Below are 17,496 nucleotides of genomic sequence, written 5' to 3' on the forward strand. Positions count from 1 at the left end.
CTCATGCACTTTGCTTAATTTAACGTTATAATATTTACTATGTTCTAGAATAGTTTTCATTTTAACTTTCCCACTGAAGTTAAATAAATTACCCTCACCTTTTTCTAAGTAATCTTTCTATTAACGTCTTTAATGCGGTATGGATGAATGCTGAATCATAAATAAGTTACGTTAGTACCCTATAGATGGCGCCACAAATGAAACACGTGGTCTGTGAACCGGGGTAATAGGGCAAAGCAAAGGAGTACGTAGGGAAAAATTAGTTTCGGTGTCTAAAGGGGATACATACTGCCTTCCTCCGGCCTTTGCCGGCTCACAAGATTTTTAAATTGGCGTCCATCGTTTAGTTAAAATGATTAGGTACCGCACCGTCCTATTTTTGCAGAGCATTGCCGTACTCCTGGGTAAGTTTTTGCACTGCACTGTCGCACGCTTTTGCCATTTGTTTACTCTTAGTTGAAACACAAGTTTTGTTGACATTGTACCCGAATAGTAAAGACAACAATGCATTTTGCAGTATGAAACATAAGCACGTTGCTAATGTAAATACAAAGGAAATGCTTATAATATGCATAGTAGTTTTTTATATTTGCTGGTAGAGGTTTTGGATAGGAAAAACAACGATATAAATTACAAAATGAAACATCGGAATGCTTCTAAATTTGAACAAAAAATAAAGTGTCAGATGTTTTCAATGAATTATTATTGTGAAAAATTTTAAAGATTTTAATTTCCCTTTAATATAAGATTTGAGGTTGATAAAAATAACACTTAATTTCATTTTTTATCTATAATTTCTGACTTTTCAATAACTCTTGCTTTAATAAAATTAGATTTAAACATTACATTTAAAAATATTGAATGAATGAAAATTGACTTATTATATGATAAATATAGGTTTTATTAGAATTATGTTAATTGAAATTTTTGATTTTGAATGTATTCTTATCGACCCGCTGTTTTAAATCGTTACTCCTGTAAATATAAAAATAATTTCTTTGCTTAGAAACTGTGGATTAGAAAGAAGGACGAACAAAAGTTTTTTGCTTTAAAATGGTATTGGTTTGCAAACCATTCCTTTTCGTTATTTAGTTCTCGATACTTAAATTTGCGTACCCTTATCTTATCTTTCTTGTTAATTCTTAATACAAACATGAGTTTGTGTCAAAACATATGCGTAAAGTTTTGTTTTCTATCTACGAATTGATTTTCTTTTTTAGCAAACATTTGAAGCGTTTCACAGAACTTCGAATTCCTGTACTTGCATGAAATTTCATTGTAGAGAAAATCTTTTTTCGGGTATATATTTGAATAACTTTGAAAATAATAAATGCGCAACACTGATTTGCATCCAAAGAAAACTTGATAAACGAGCAATGTTTAGCATCCGAAGATAACTTGATAATGACCGAACATGAAAGAATTTGTATAAATTTAAATTACGTGATAAACTCTAATATTATAAAAAAAAAGAAATATTTTTATAAGTACCTGGATCAAGAGTATGTGGTAGTGCAAAATGAGGTAGAAAAAAAAAAAAAAACGCAAATTCGATTAATTTTACATTAAAATGTGGATTATTATGGCGCCTTACATTGGTCCGTTCTCTTTACGAAGAAGAAGAATTTTTTTTTGCTCCTGAAGAAGAGGTATTTATGTTAGTTATTCTTGAAATCGCTAGAGTTTTACTTGAAATCTTCTCAAATTTAAAGTTGTTCCTCTAATTCTGCTTTTAAGTTTGGCAAGTTCTTTTCTACCTTCTAAATGCATTAGGATTGATTAAAGTTCCCAAATTTTGAAGGTGTAAGTGGCATCTACAAGTTATATACACATATAAAAAGATTATGTCTGTGAAGAAAATAAGTTCCTAAATATATTAGAGAAATGTATTCATTTGAGACGTCAACTGAAAAACAAGAAGGCTCGGTATGTTCGGAGACTGATCATTATTAATTGCAAAATATGGAATGCTATTATAATAACGGTTTGATTTGTTATAATATCATTAGAAACGGAAAATGGTTTCGAAATATTCTTTAAAATTTTAATGGCAGAAAAGCTTCTTGAAAAAATTGTGGAACATAATGTATTTTATTAAAAAATATATTTCTTGATTACTATTGTTGAATAGATATTATCTACCCACTTAGAAAACGTGTTTAGTTTCCTACAAGTCAGATAAAATATTTAAATGGTATTTTAATTCTCAGTCAAACTTCGTTTTTAGTATGGTAGTTGGAGTTTTTCGTTATTATTTGTATATATATTTAATCACATATTTTTAACTATGAACTGAAATATGACTGAATATATAATAAGTGAATAATAAAAATAAAAAAAAAATGACTGAATATAACTATGAAATGACTATGAATAAATGACTGAATTTTCGTAATAAATTATAATTGTCTAACTATCTTAAAAAACTGCTTAAAAATTGGTTAAATGTGAATAATTTAAAAATGATTCATGAAATATTGAAAGTAAATTTACAATGACGCGAAGTTATAGAAATTTGGATTTTTAATTCCATATCAGACTATATATATTAACAGATGTGTTTATTGCTGTACATTTATAATGCAAAGATAAATTTTTTGAAGAAGTTATCACGCGCAGATAAATTTGTTTTTTTACACAGCCGCTGGAACGCAACAGTGGGAGATTTCAAAATAAATGGAACGTCTTTTAAACAGAATTACAGTGTTCGGTGAAAAAACAATTTTAAGGGATAAGAAAGAAGCTACGATTTAAATTAAATATTTAAAAACGAGAGATAAAGAAGAGCTTATAACATAAAATCATGACAATGTTGAGATCTGTATCAGTAATCTGTATTTAAAATTTCCGAAAAAAACATTTATTAAAAGTTATGCTACAAAAATAATTAGCTGAACCATTATTTTCAGATGAATTTGGTTGAAAACAGAGATACACAAGTTCGTTATTGTATAAGATGTAGTTTTCGTTTTTTTAAAGTTAAATACCATAATGCAAATCAGAATTCTGTGTCAAACATATCTCTAATGTAATAAACACAAAAATTGCGTTGAATTCGTAGGCGATGCTTAATGATGAAACGTTGCATGTGATGAGAATCAGTTCGTAAAATGAATGCGCAAGTTCTTAGAATTCATTGCATTTCAACTGTGAATTAACTGACGGCCTTATATAGCTTCACGGAAAATGTAAGATTTGGTATTGAGACATTCTAGCGGTTACATCGCAAAGAGATATCTCATGCACAGTACAATAGAAATACTTTTATACTAGCTAATGTGATCATCGACTAGATAAGAAAACTAAATATAAGACTTCAGTTTCAAGTAATAAACAGAAAATTTCCGAAAAATGTTCAGATTTAAAATAACGTTCCGATAAAACGTAACAAAACCATTTCAAATAATAAATAACGAAAAAAAAAAACTTGTAAACGTATTTCAGATACTATAATATAATTTAAAAAGTTTATTTTCATATTTGAATGAAGTTTATATTTTGTAAAGTAAACAAAAATATATGCTCAGACTCATTTTCTGTGATGTGAAGCTAACATTCGCTGTAGTGTTAAGAATAAGAAGCTGGACTGTAGTTTCGTTTAATATGAGCGGCTTCTTTCAAATTAAGACTAAATTAAATGATAAAAAAGCTCATTATAAGTGAATTTAAACGTTCTGAATTTTTCTAAAAAAACCCCTTTATTTTAATTAATTTATTAACTTTTTTTTTTTTGGTTTTATAGCTGTTTGTCTTGCATTTAATGCTATGTTAAGGAATAAACTTAACATCAGAATGTTGGCATATTCAGTATTTTTTTGCTCTAAATGTGCAAAAGTATTGCTGCGATGGCATATGGAAATCTGTATTTAAAGCTTAGTGTGGTGTGCTTGTGCTTTTGACTCCGTATTCATAACAAACTGTTGTAAATTGGGTATGACCATTATAGCAGAAACATTGTAGCTAAACTGACCAGAGGTACTATTTTATCATCACAGTACTGATTTTACAAATCATATTCTAATTTCAAAGAGAACTGAATCTTAAAATAGCATTGGTTTAAAAGGAAGTGCATAAATACTGGCTTTTTGTTTTCCTTTACTGAAGAATTTTCGTCTGCTGTATTTCAAAATTCGATTGATAATTTTTAAATTTCACTTTTTATAATTTGTCTGGAAAACATACAGAAAAGACGTGAAGTAGAAAATAAACTGCAGTTTTAGTCAGAATAATGTGTAAAGGAATTCATTTGGTTAAACTATTGGAACATATTACACTATTTAGAAAGCATTTTCTGGTATAAGAAATTATAATATTTTCTAATTATATTTTCTAATTATAAGAACATTACGTTTTCTAATTATAAGAACTATCTACGTTATGAAAATGTTGATTGTATGTCGGTGTAAATAATATCTATGCTTGTGATGACAATGGGAAACTAAAAAATGTGCATTAATTCTCTTACTCATTAATACATTATTATCCAAATTTCTTTCTTATTATATTGAACATGCTGGTAATTAGGCCGATTATGTCGCTATACATTAAATGTCGGTATTCCACACAGAGTTGAAGATATGCCGCATCGATGTTGCACAGTTTCGATCCTGTGCAATTACGATCCTATGAATAAAAGACAATAGAAGTAAAATTGCTCTTTAAAATTAGAAAGCATTTTACTTTTGTGGAATGTCATTTTCTTAAAACCTGGAGATGTTTAGAAGCACTCATATTTAATAAAAGAAATAATTTTTAAACATAAGAAAAGCAGAAATGAGTAGATACTTTAGTGTTTAGATACTGTGAATGTTTACAATTTGTTAGAAAATTCTTGTTAAAAGTACGTATAAGAAAACTAATTCGTTGCTAGGCTGCAGCAGAAAAGTCAACGCATGCGAATAAACAGAGCAAAGCTATTTGATATAATTATCTCCGACGCATAGTAAGCAATTTGAATAATGAAAAATGGATATAAATACTGTTTGCTTTTACGTCATCACTGAAATGTGGGGACTCAAAATTATTTCCTCTTTCTTCTGGAAATTTATTTATGACGCAAAACAAACTAAACATTGTAAATTTATCTTTAGAAGTACGGTATTAAAATATACCATTTACGAAATGTATTATTTCTATATTAAATGTATTATTTTATATTTTATTACATTCTGCATTAAAATTTACCATTTATGTATCTTTAAGCATTTAAATAATTCCCAAAATTTATACGTAGTTTTTATAAACATATAGTTACGTGAGATTGAATTTAAGTTTATTAATTTTATCAAATATGATTTTTAGCATTTTTTACATTTTGTTTAATCATTAGCATTTTTTACATTTTATTTAATAATTAGCATTTTTTACATTTTGTTTAAATATTAGAATTGTTTACATTTTGTTTAAGTAAACTTTTTAAAAATTTTCCAATATGGAAATCATTTAGCGAACTAAAAGATTTTAATTTTCTCATCGGCAATGATGCGGAGTTACACACGAACAATTCTGTATAGAAGCAGGTTTTTTAATGGAGCTACACTCGTACTTAAAAAAATAGGCAACCAACGCTAAAAAAAGGTACGAATGTAGAAAGGGGAATTAATATACACAATTTGTATATGAGGTAGGGGCTGCATTGCCGATTGCAAATTGGCAACCAAAATCAACACAAACGCAATCTCGCAATCACACTACAACGCCGTAAAATGGGGCATGGAGGACCTATTCGTCAGTTAGCAATTAGTGATAGGTTCGTGTAACCGGAGATACCCATAGCGGAATGTATGAGCCGAAGGCACCTTTCGCATGATGAAATGTGCTAGAGGGCTTTCGGGCTGTTGTAGGCTGGTGCAAGAAAATCCGCTGTTGCGAGAGAGCTGAATGTGCATCTTATTGTCATCGACAGGCTGATATGGCGCTATCCGGCGGCAAACACCGTCGAAAGAGAGCATTATAGAGAAAGAAGTTTATTTGAATGGGTTCGGATAACAACGAACGGCCGCAACGACTTTTATATGATTCCTGGTGATTCCTGGCCTTCTGCTATCGCTGCAGTTGGTACGGACGCGATATTTATGGATGATAACGTCTGCCCCCACAGAGTTCGAGTGGTGAGGAGTTGTCTGGAGAGTGAAACGTTTCACACCTGCCGTGGTCTGCTGGATCACCGGACCCTGAATCCCAAAGAGCATGTGGAGGACATGTTGGGTTGACGGATAGCCTCTCGTAGTGTGCCGCCAAGCAACCTCCATGAGCTCCAACATGCATAACTCTAAGAATCAGTGCTACTGCCACAACAAGTGATCGACGAAACTATTTCCAGCTTTCCTCGACGTTGTCAAACATTCATTTCAGCTAGAAGTTATCATACTCGTTATTAAGCGTGATAGTTCCATTGCGAATTCTTCAGATCCATTTGGTCCATCCCATTGTGGTGGTCGTAATGCATGTTTTTTGTATGTCTTTGCTTTATTGTTTGCTATGCAGTCTGGCAACGTACACCAACCTCTTGGATCAATTGGACGCGTATCCATCAAATAGTTTTTGTTTTATTCCGTGTTTTAACTTTGTTGCTTAGTTTATGAATAAGAGTACATAATTAATGGCTGCCGCCTAGACGGAAATGGTTAATGACTCTGACTGCTGTACCGAAGGGCTTGGGTTCGAATTTCGCAGATGGCAGGGATGTAATTTGTGCGCCTTTTCATAGGAGGCAATGGTGGCTCATCTATTAGATGCTTCCATAATAAAGAGACCACAACTTCCGGCCTTAGTAGTGGCCAACGCCTGTAAATGGCTAGAGTCCGCCATTGGAAAAAAATATTGGCTTGTTAGTAGTAGAAAATAAGCAAAATAAATGAATGCAAGATAGTTCGGTAGTTTCTCAAGAATTATTGTTCTGATATTTATTTTGCTATACTTACGTAAGATGTTAGCAAAGCTTTAGGAACTGAACTTTGTTGGAATTTCTAGAACCTGCAGGACAACGTTTCGTTGTCTTTAGAAAACAAGCCTTTCTTTTTCAAGGAAGAGGGCGTGAAAACTTAAAAAAATTTTCGGCGTCTGCGAGGAGTGATTTCACAACAGAAAATTCTTTTAAAGGGGTGTCCTATTTGAATGTTTAACCGTGCCATAAATAGGTAGGTTGAGGAGACACAAAAAATTTATTCGAAACGGCTTAAAGATAAATTTTTCTTTGCGATAAAAACATACATTTAAATGGGATTATGCTGAAACACTGCTTGGTAAATTTGATGAAAACTGACGAAATTCTTGTCTTAATTTTAAACGATTTTCTTTGTCTATTATAGGCAAGAATATATATTTTAAAGCTCAGGAAACTTATTTACATTAACTAGCACAACGAATAATGAATTTGTGTTTAAAATTATTCTAACCATTAAGACTAGAGAAAAACTTTTTTAAAAAAATCGTTTCTCGGAAACACTGCTATTAAATAATTTTTACTATTATTAAAATTTATTTACCATTAAAAGTCTGTCTCTTATTAAAATTTATTTACTATTAAAGTACTATTAAAAGTCTATTTATTTAATATTGAAAGTACTATTAAAATTTATTTACTATTAAAAGCTGGAAATTGCTGTTGTTGTTAAAATATACTTATTATTAAATGAACATTGTTATTAAAAATCTTTCACAAGAAAAAAATCTCTTCCTATTCGCATACTAATTAATATCATATACAATAAAGAAAGTTTAAGTGATGGATATTAAATTTAACTTAACACGTTTTTTACTAAACAGCAAAAAAGCTTGACATAATTTACGAAGATAATTTTATTATTTTTTCATTTTTAAATCCTCAGATTTTCAGCAAGCTTGAAATTATTCAAAATTTCATTATTTTGAAATAACTTTTTGATCTAAGCTTTTTAATGTACATTATTTTAAAACTTCTTGGATGTAAAAGAAAATCATTGCAATTAGGAGAAAAAATGTTTCAATTAATTTTGCAATACAATTTTAAAAATTCCATATGTGTACTTTATTTATATAAACAAATGATCAGATTGATGTTAATAGTTTATCCGAATTTGACAGTGAAGTATATTAAATGTTTATGGTCTTTATCACGTCCAGAATATTGAAACTGCTTCAAGGTCTCGCTGTTTTTTTGAGCTTATTGTCTGTTTTATTAAAACAGCTCCGTTAAAGTTTTAGAAGTTTATTGCAATGTTATAAGAACGCAAATTAGTGTACTACTTAAGTAAAATATTATCTGTAATCTATCTGCTGTCCTATAGCTACTATATTTGACCGCAAATGGAGTAGAATTTTAATAAGGTATTCTTCGTAAAGGTTTACATTTCATTCCAAGAGGCTGAGATAAGTCATTTTAATGAATACAGTTACATTAAATTATTACAACTTATTACATTAATTATACATGAATACATCTTTGGCCGCAAATGTTACGTATTCTTACAAGGGGTCAGAAAATTTAGAATTTGCTATTTCTAATAATTTACTCATGCAAATTTTTATAATTATTTTAGTAATATAAAACATATACTCTGGTATTTTTTATATAAGTTACAATAAATCTCTTCAAAGCATGTATATACTATTAATCTCGTACCAACCAATTTTTACTGAAAAGTCAAATATTTATCCTTCTAATTCTTTCATGAAAAATAATTTATTTTTACAGATAATTTTTCTGTTATTTGTTACTATCAGATTTATAATGAATTTGGAAAATCCGAGATACTTTAACAGTATAAAAGAGAGTATTTCAAATTATATTTTCAATGCTTAGTTCTGAAATAATAAATCTTATTACTAATTATATCAAACTTCAACCTGTCAGTCCTATACTCAAGAACTGTTAGATAGACGGGCTGATAGGAGCATTATATCATTAATCAGTGCTTCCGTCAGATAGAAAAGGAGCTAACTCTGTAAGACTTCTCTGAAGGGTTAGCATTGCCCTTTATCGTTTATTTCCAATCACTACCGCGTAAAGCTGTTGTTCTGTCATGCTATGTTTCAGTGCGTTTCGAAGGAAATTAGCATGTCTTACATAGTTTCTCTCAACTAAATTTATTTGAATTTACGAAAGTACAGATGGGCAATTATTTTACGTTTGAAATTTCACATTTTAGTAATAGCAACTTGACACAGTTACGCAATTCCGTTAATTGAATTTCAGCAATTCCTATTTCTAGTCTCTTGATCCCGTCACATCTCCTTCATCCCCAAACAAGGGGAAATTGTGGAAAGTCTTCCAAGCTATAGATATTTTCTACCGAAAAATCTTTTGAAACCTTTAAACAGAATTCAGAGACTCATGTGATTAAACTCCTTGACCTCCAGTTTGGATTCAGTAAGGGACTCTGGATAGTTATGCAGCTGGTCAACTTTCCAGATTTCACCAGCTCCGGAATTCACAATAAGTAAAGTGTAACTGTTTCCATGTTGGACGTGACCAAAGCATTTGAATGCATCTGGCATGATGGGTTCGTTTTGAAACTCTCTTGATCTCGAAAGAGAATTTATTCTACTGATCAAACCTTTCTTGACTGAAAGATTTTTTTACGGTCAACCAACATAAGTCTATCTCTAAATTCAAAAACATAAACGCGAGTGTACCATAAGGCTCCATTTTGAATATAATATTATGCCCTTTTTAATTTTTTTAAATTAATTAAAGATTAGTTATAAAAAATAAAAACAAAACAAGTAAATAATTTTAAACATTTTATAATGTTTAGAAATCTTCTTTGTAAGCATAAACTGTAATTAAACTTTAGAGAGACTTTCAGCAAATTATCATTAAGTATAAAATAACAGCTAACACTTTAGAAGGATGTTAAAGACCCTTTATTTAAAACTAAGAAAAACAAAGAACACAATTGGCGCTTACAAATCAGTCAACCATTTGTGACTATGAAACTTGGAGTAACAGTCAAATTTAAAGTTTAAATTAAATAAGCTAGTTGCTGAAGGCTACACATTTCAATTTAACGTGATATTGGCTCAACTTAACTAGCATGGCTCTTCAATTATCGGAAATTATAATACAAGGCTGAAGACTACAAACCTTATCTGCTCTATCAACGCAGTAACGTGGCCTCGAGAGGCAGAATACGCTTTGTCTTACAATCAAAAAATCCTAATCTTAAATCCAAGCGAACTAGTTTGCATTCTGGCGGGAAAACGGAAGGACGAAGTGACAATAAAGATCTAAAACATAAATAACTGGTTAATTAACGTAGGATTCTTACAATTTCACTTCATTACCGAATGAAATTTAAATTTGTTATTGAGAAAACAAAAAAGAAAAAAATTACTTTTTTGAAAGCAATTATTTTCTTAGCAGAGTCTAATTTCAGAACTGTGAGCAGTATTTGTTGCTGCAAACATCAGCAATATTTTCGACATTTTATACTCTGCAGTCCAAACTATATGAACAGGAGGATTTCCGTTTGGAGCATATTTATCAAATGTTTTATTTGGCTAATTCAAAAAGTATTATTTTCTTCTGAACTTCTAGAATAAAAGTTGCGTTTTCTCTACATAAGTTTTCAATAATTTGCTACTAAATCAAATAATTATTCTAAAAATCCCTTAACTTTCATAATTTACATCGTGTTACTTATAATACTGTGATAAAGCAAATATATTACTGACTCTTAAAGTGCTTCCAAATCATAAAGTTATCCAAACATATTTTCGGTCACTGGTTCGAATTCCGCAAGTAATATAAGTTCACAATTTCAAAATGAGCCATTCCTTCACTTTTAACTATTAGCGATAAAATAGCTTTTCATCTTGGCATGTGAGCCTACTGGCTGACAGGCGACCGAGCTGTAAAATCGCTGAATTCTGGTAGTTGGACCGGGGTTCAAGTCCCATTGAACTAGTTGGCTGTATCGGAGCTTTCATGAAACGCCGTCCACGATAAATTTCGCTTATATGATTGGTAAGGAAAAGAAGAAATAAGTAATATTTTACCCCTCTGTTCCATATTTTTGTATTATGTAATTGATTAAATTAATTCGAATTAAATAATTGATTAAATTAATATAACGAATTAATTAGCTATCCATTCACCTGAGGCAAGTGCTTAACTTGTCTTACCCTTGTCCCTGCTAACCTTGTCCGTAACACATACATATGTATGGAAATATGAGAGGAAGGAAAAGGAGGCTGTAAAATAATTGCGTTTCTTTATATTAATAATGTATGTATAAGGAAACGCAAATGAAAAAAAAATACAACTAAAATATAACGCAACTGATCTGCGTTTGCAAAAAGAGAACATTGAATACGGTATATAGCAGGGTAGAATTGCGCACTCACAGTCAAGTGTCAAACGCCTGTGCAGTAGCCTAGCTATATGTACGGGAGTCATAGATGAAACGAAATGCAATCTTATATTTTTTAGATCAACACTTTCAGATACCGAGATCAGATGAGAAAATCTGATTTTATGTTCGTTTGATTTTGACTCTCGGTTAGAAATAGGAGGTGAAATATCGGAGTTGAAAATCGTACCTAGGAAAAGTATATAGATCTAAGCAGAGATGTTTTCTGCTGCTGTTGTTGTTGCCAAGTCATCGTATTTATTTTTCATATCCTAGCTATCGTACATGAAAAGATTCATTGAAATTTAGAGGTGCACTTTCATTGTCTGCATCTTCAGTAAATTGTTTTCTCTCGCTGATCAGAAGTTAGATTTTTTATGGTTTTTCGAGAATAATTGTTTTTTGTTGCGATACATTAACTCATCCTGAGCGTGAAATGTTAAGAATAATAGATACGTTATATATATATATATCAAATTTTTATGTATCACATTTATTTATGAGTTAAGCGTTTACTTTTTTCTTATTAATGTGAATGTATAATCGTTAAGAATAATAAGAGCAAATAAAAGTATAAATATAATTAATTATAATAAAGCATGTAAATATATAATAGTAATAATATGTAAAATAATTCGTAATTAATAATTTAAATAGTATAAATAGTATAATTTAATAGTATAAATGAAAGGAATGTTTGGAAAAAAATATATACGAATGGTATAAAGAAAAATTTTATGAAAGGAATTGAAGTCAGTGGAATTTATCTCCCATCTGGTAATTGTACAAAGTCGCTTGAAGAAACTGTTAATGAGGTTCTTAACAGAAGCTTTCCCACGGACCATTTTAGCACGGATAATTCGTTTCATAGAATGATTAGGGCTGAAGCTTCGTTAAATTATGTTGCTAATCCAGATCCTCCATTTACTATGTCAGAAATTAATAGTGTTATAGAAAAACTTAAATGCAATAAAGCTCCTGGTCTTGATTCTATTTCAAACGAAATTTTGAAGCAAGTTCATAGAATGTTTCCAAATTTATTCTCCAAAATCTTCAATACTTGTCTGAGGCTTGGTTCATTTCCTCGTTGCTGGAAAACAGCGAATGTCGTTTTAATCCCTAAGAATAGTGGTCCTCGTATCCCGCATTTAGATAACTTGAGATGCATTAGTCTTCTTCCCAGTTTATGAAAATGCCTAGAAAAGCTGTTTGTTAATAGAATTACCTGGTTCTTGCATAATAAAAAACTGCTAAATAAAGCACAGTTTGGTTTTACCCCTCATAAGAGTTGTGAAGAGGCTCTTTTGTACTTAAAAGACATAATGGACGAAGGTAAGAAGAGAAATTTACACACAGTTTTAGTGTTTCTTGATATCAAAGGTGCTTTCGACCACGCCTGGTGTCCTGGGATACTTGTTTTTTTAAGGAAAGCTGGTATTCCGTGTAATATTTACCACCTTATTAAAGATTTTCTGCATGACAGATCTGCATTGCTCTCCCTTGGCCACGTTTCTTCCTCCCGCATTTTGGAAAGAGGTTGCCCTCAAGGCTCGGTTTCCGGACCTTTATTGTGGAATTTAATTATGAATGATCTACTCAATAGACTCTCACATTGTCCGAGTTGTAAAACAATTGCTTTTGCTGATGATCTACTAATTTGCTTTCAAGAGAAGTGTCCCATTACTCTCTTTAATACGGCTCAAAACACCCTTACTATTATTTCCAATTGGTCCAGAGAACAGAAATTGGAATTCAATCCTAATAAATCTAAAATTATGATAATTAAAAGAAAGCATGTCAGCTATACAAACCAACAACTGTACTTGGATAATACCTTACTCGAAACAGTGAATGAAATTAAATATTTAGGCGTTATTCTTGATCATAAGTTTTGTTGGAAAAATCATATTATGTATTTATCCAATAAGTGTGAAAATATACTTAGAGGACTTAATCGTGTCTCTTGCAATACTTTTGGTTTAAAAGTTAATGTTATTGATATGATTTATGAGCAGGGTATTGTCCCCTTTATTTGCTATGCTTCTAGAGTGTGGGGAACAGCTTTAGAAAAGAAGATTAATTCCCGTATACTTCGCAGAATTCAAAGAAGAATTTTACTAAGAGTTGTGCGTGGCTACAGAACAATTAGCTATGAAGCCTGTTTTGCAATTTCAGGATTTCCTCCGATTGACCTTCATGTTTTGAATGACAAAAAGTTTAAAGATACCATCAGCAAATTTATGTTCGATGCCAAGGTGTTGTTTGAAGATCTTCCTCATCCTGCCAATCGTTTGCCAATTCAAACTATCATTTATGACAATTCTGTTGATGATAATTTCCCTGTTGTGTGTTATACAGATGGCAGTAAAATTAATAATCGAGTTGGATTAGCTTATGTCGTTTTCCATAATGGTTCTGAACTGGAATACAAACTCTTTAGAATTCCCAATGAATGCAGTGTTTTCCAAGCCGAATTACTGTGTATTAGTGAGTCAATTAAGTGGATATCTAACAACTGTTCGCTAAGTGCTAAATTTCTTATTCGCACTGATTCTCTTTCATTTATAAAACTTTCGGAATAGACACCGTCTGTTCTGTCAAAAATATGGGGCATTTAAACATCCTATCAGTTATGCATTCATGCGTTTTGGTGTTTTCATGTACTGTGTGTTTCGGAATATTTAGTCTTACTGCTAGTTCCTGAATTGTATTACGGAGATTTTGGACAGCACTTTTTATCACGATTTGTCTGCCAGCGGATGTTGACATGAAAGTAAGACAGTTTCACTACTAGTTCGACCTAAGTCCAAACCCGTAGAATGGCTCCAAACCTGTGGTTGAAAGGAAATTTTCGAGGATTTTCCCATGTATTAAGTAAATAAGAGCCAATTTCACTTAAAACGAGCTCCATCAATGCATACCTTCCCTTACTTTTATAGCCTTCGTATACTTTGCCATGCTCCAGCAAATTAATTTTAACATGTCTTTGTTTCCAAGAGAAGCATGTACGGAGTGGGCTTCATATTTGAGTTTGAAATTTCTTTGCTTAGATTCTCAAACCATCGTAGAAAGGGATCATCAGAAACAACATTTTGCTTCTGTATAGTAAAATTATAAATGAAACCATAATGGATAAACAAGACCATATTAGGTAACTTTTTTAATTCTTCAGTTTTTGTTTTGATGCTACTTGTTTAATTGTGTTGCTAGATTAGGAAAGTACTGAAAAATTAACTTGCTGACTGCGAAAGCAAATTATAAAAACAGATTTACTTTTTTTCACCTATTTTAAACATAATCTTGTAAAGGAATCGCGCTTGGCTCTCCTGAAAGTAAAAATCATATAACAATACCATGAAGCCTTTAAAAGTTCGCAGTATAGAAACAAAGGTTTTGGCCTAACTTCGATTATTTATCGTATAACAGAACAGAACTCTTATAAAACATATATTAAAAAATTGCAAATAAACATTGTAATATCCCATTAATACGAAATGTATTTAATTTAATATTTTGTTCCGCCCTTTCTGTATGGTGATCGCAGACTCAAAATGTCCATAGAACCGTGTTCGGTTACAGGTGAAAATAATCGCGACAGAAACATGGTGGACGAAAACATCATTATGAAAACAAGGCAAGGGGAAACCTTCGTGCAAAACATCGTTGGATAAAATGAAGAAGAAAATATCGCGTTTCTAAAACATAGTAATGTAAAACATCGTGGTAGAAAATAAAGCGCTGCAAAACCTCGCAGTTTTAGAATACCGTCATAAAAACTATTCTCGTAAATTATCGTGGCATGCTGATAAAAATTATGTCATGATATTATCATCACAGGCATGCTTTTGGCTTTCACAGGCATTATTGTTTATTTTAACATCGCCGACATATTTTTCCTGATTCAACAAATTAAGTTAATTTTCCCGCAATGATTAAGAAATAAGTAATATATTTACTTCTCTGTTTCGTATTTTTGTATTAACTAATAAATGTTTTCCTCAAATTCATTCACATTCTGAAAGTTAGTAAAAATTAATGCTACCTATAACCACTATATAAAATTTTAAACTTTTTTGATACTATGCTCTTTCAATTACTTACTTCACAATAATATTATATACCGTATATTCCTACGTATAACGCGCCGTTTTAAGGCAAAAGATAAACAAGATCAAAATTTTCGGGTGCGCGTTATATGCCGTATAAAAAAATGATGGATTATGAGAATGCAAAAATTACATTTCTACATGCACCTAAGTGCTGTTTATTTAAATGAAATGGCATACCTTATGAACTTAAAAAAATTTAATTATTGGATAACACGAGAAATTCGTCATATTCGTCTTCTCTTATATTTTCGGTAAATCTCGGATTATGTTTCATCTTCAGAGTCACTGTTACTCTGATTCATAAATAACCAATCATCTTCCATTCCATATAAATTGTTTGATATACTACATTTTTAAATGACTTTCGAATTATGTCGAAATCAATTTCATTGCATGCTTTTATTATCCATTTACACATTATTTCTAGTCTAGCATAACGCATTTGGCACCCAATTGTTAAATGTTTTTTCATTCTTCTAAAATCCACGTATTCCACTGCCGTTTTAAATTTTCTTTGAATGATTTATTGCAGCACACATCTAGAGGCTGAAATAATGACGTTAATTTGCCTGGAGTAACTGCCATGTCTGTACTACACTCTTTTAACAATTTCGTTGTACTATCCGTTAGATGGGATCTGAACATGTTCCCAAATTAAAAGACTTTCTGGATTCTTTAAGGCAACAGGACTCTTTTGCCAAGCATTTTTTATACACAATTTCACACCGTTTTCGTCCATCCGTCATTTCTTGTGAATATGAATGAAACACCCTTTCGGAAATTACATTTCAGCATCATTTTCTTTTAAATATAACCATGGGTTTTAATTGTTGACCGTCTGGTAAGCGGGAAAGCACTACGAAGGAGTGAGAATTTTCGTGACCTGTTGTTTTCATTGAACTGTTTTTATTTCGTTCACATCAACTGTTTTATTTCCTATTATTTCAAATATAACTGGAATTGGACCAATATTTCAAATATGTAGGAGTAAGCAACTTTCTTTTTTGGCTTCGTAGGTCAATAATATATAATGTATTTTCTTCCCCCTTCCAGCATGCCTTCGTGATTAACGGTAACACACTCGGTGCGTATTCGAGAGGTCCAGGTTCGAGTACCGGCTAGGACATTGCTCATTTTTTATGTCTTCTGTTTCAAAATAACCTAATGACAAACATATATCTGGAAATTTATCCGTTTGGTATCCATATCTTTGGAAGCCTTTACGAAACTTTTGTTTTTTTCTCGTAGAGCCAAATTATAACGTAGAGCTAAAAAATAAATCCACTACGCCAACTCAAAGTTGTTTTAATGTTTTCACTTTCATGTGCATTCTTTTTTAACCCCCTCAAGGTAAATAACAGCAGGCTGTTTCTTGTTACAATGAACCTATTCTGAGGATTTTTAAGGACCCAGTTCGCAGCATTTGTTATAAGATAAGCCACTTCGTTACTCTTTTACGCGAAGAGCATCTACTGTTTGGCACATTAATTACTGTGATTTAATTTTTCTTCCAAACACGTATGGAGCTTTCACCAACACTAAAGAAACTGGACAAACTGAATGACTTCGCAAACTGAGTGCATTTGAGATCAGCACTGTTTTATTTCGTTTGGAAGGAGACATATTTACTACTAAAAGGAACACTAGACCAACTGTATTTCAACTAAAACAAATGCGATTTCCTAAAGCCTTTGATGTTCACTTCAAAGTTGCGACTTTTATTTTCGATTTTTTTCCCTTTCTGCAATCATTTTAAAATTTTGCAAAATTCTCTGAAATCATTCGGGTGGCAAGTGCATTCTTACTCCAAATTATGTTCTCCGTTTTTCGAAACCCTAGAACAATATTCTCGTGTTCTTCTGCATTGAATACAACACTCCCACTTTGCAGAACTATTTACTCCCTCAAGAATTCCCCCCCCCACACACATTATTGTTCCTCTTATCGCTTGTTCAGTATACCATTGTTAGAAAGCCTGGGGAAAATCTTCGAAGGAATGACTTCAAAAGATAAGAGCAACGCACATGTTTCCTTTGTAAAGAAATGGGTGGGTG

General features: G+C 31.5%; 1 protein-coding gene across 1 annotated transcript in view; it reads left to right on the forward strand.

The window, feature by feature from the left end:
• Positions 1-270: 270 nt before the first annotated feature.
• The window catches only part of LOC118204123 (UPAR/Ly6 domain-containing protein qvr-like), a 392,218-nt gene continuing 374,992 nt past the window's right edge, over positions 271-17,496 (forward strand). The window contains exon 1 of the mRNA XM_085818682.1: positions 271-404. Coding sequence (XP_085674808.1) covers positions 353-404 — 52 coding nt within the window. The 5' untranslated portion in view covers positions 271-352. The remainder of the gene's footprint in view (positions 405-17,496) is intronic.

This window comes from Stegodyphus dumicola, chromosome 6, assembly GCF_044657685.1.
Source record: "Stegodyphus dumicola isolate Sdum_Otavi_A_Nest chromosome 6, ASM4465768v1".
NCBI lineage: Eukaryota > Metazoa > Arthropoda > Arachnida > Araneae > Eresidae > Stegodyphus > Stegodyphus dumicola.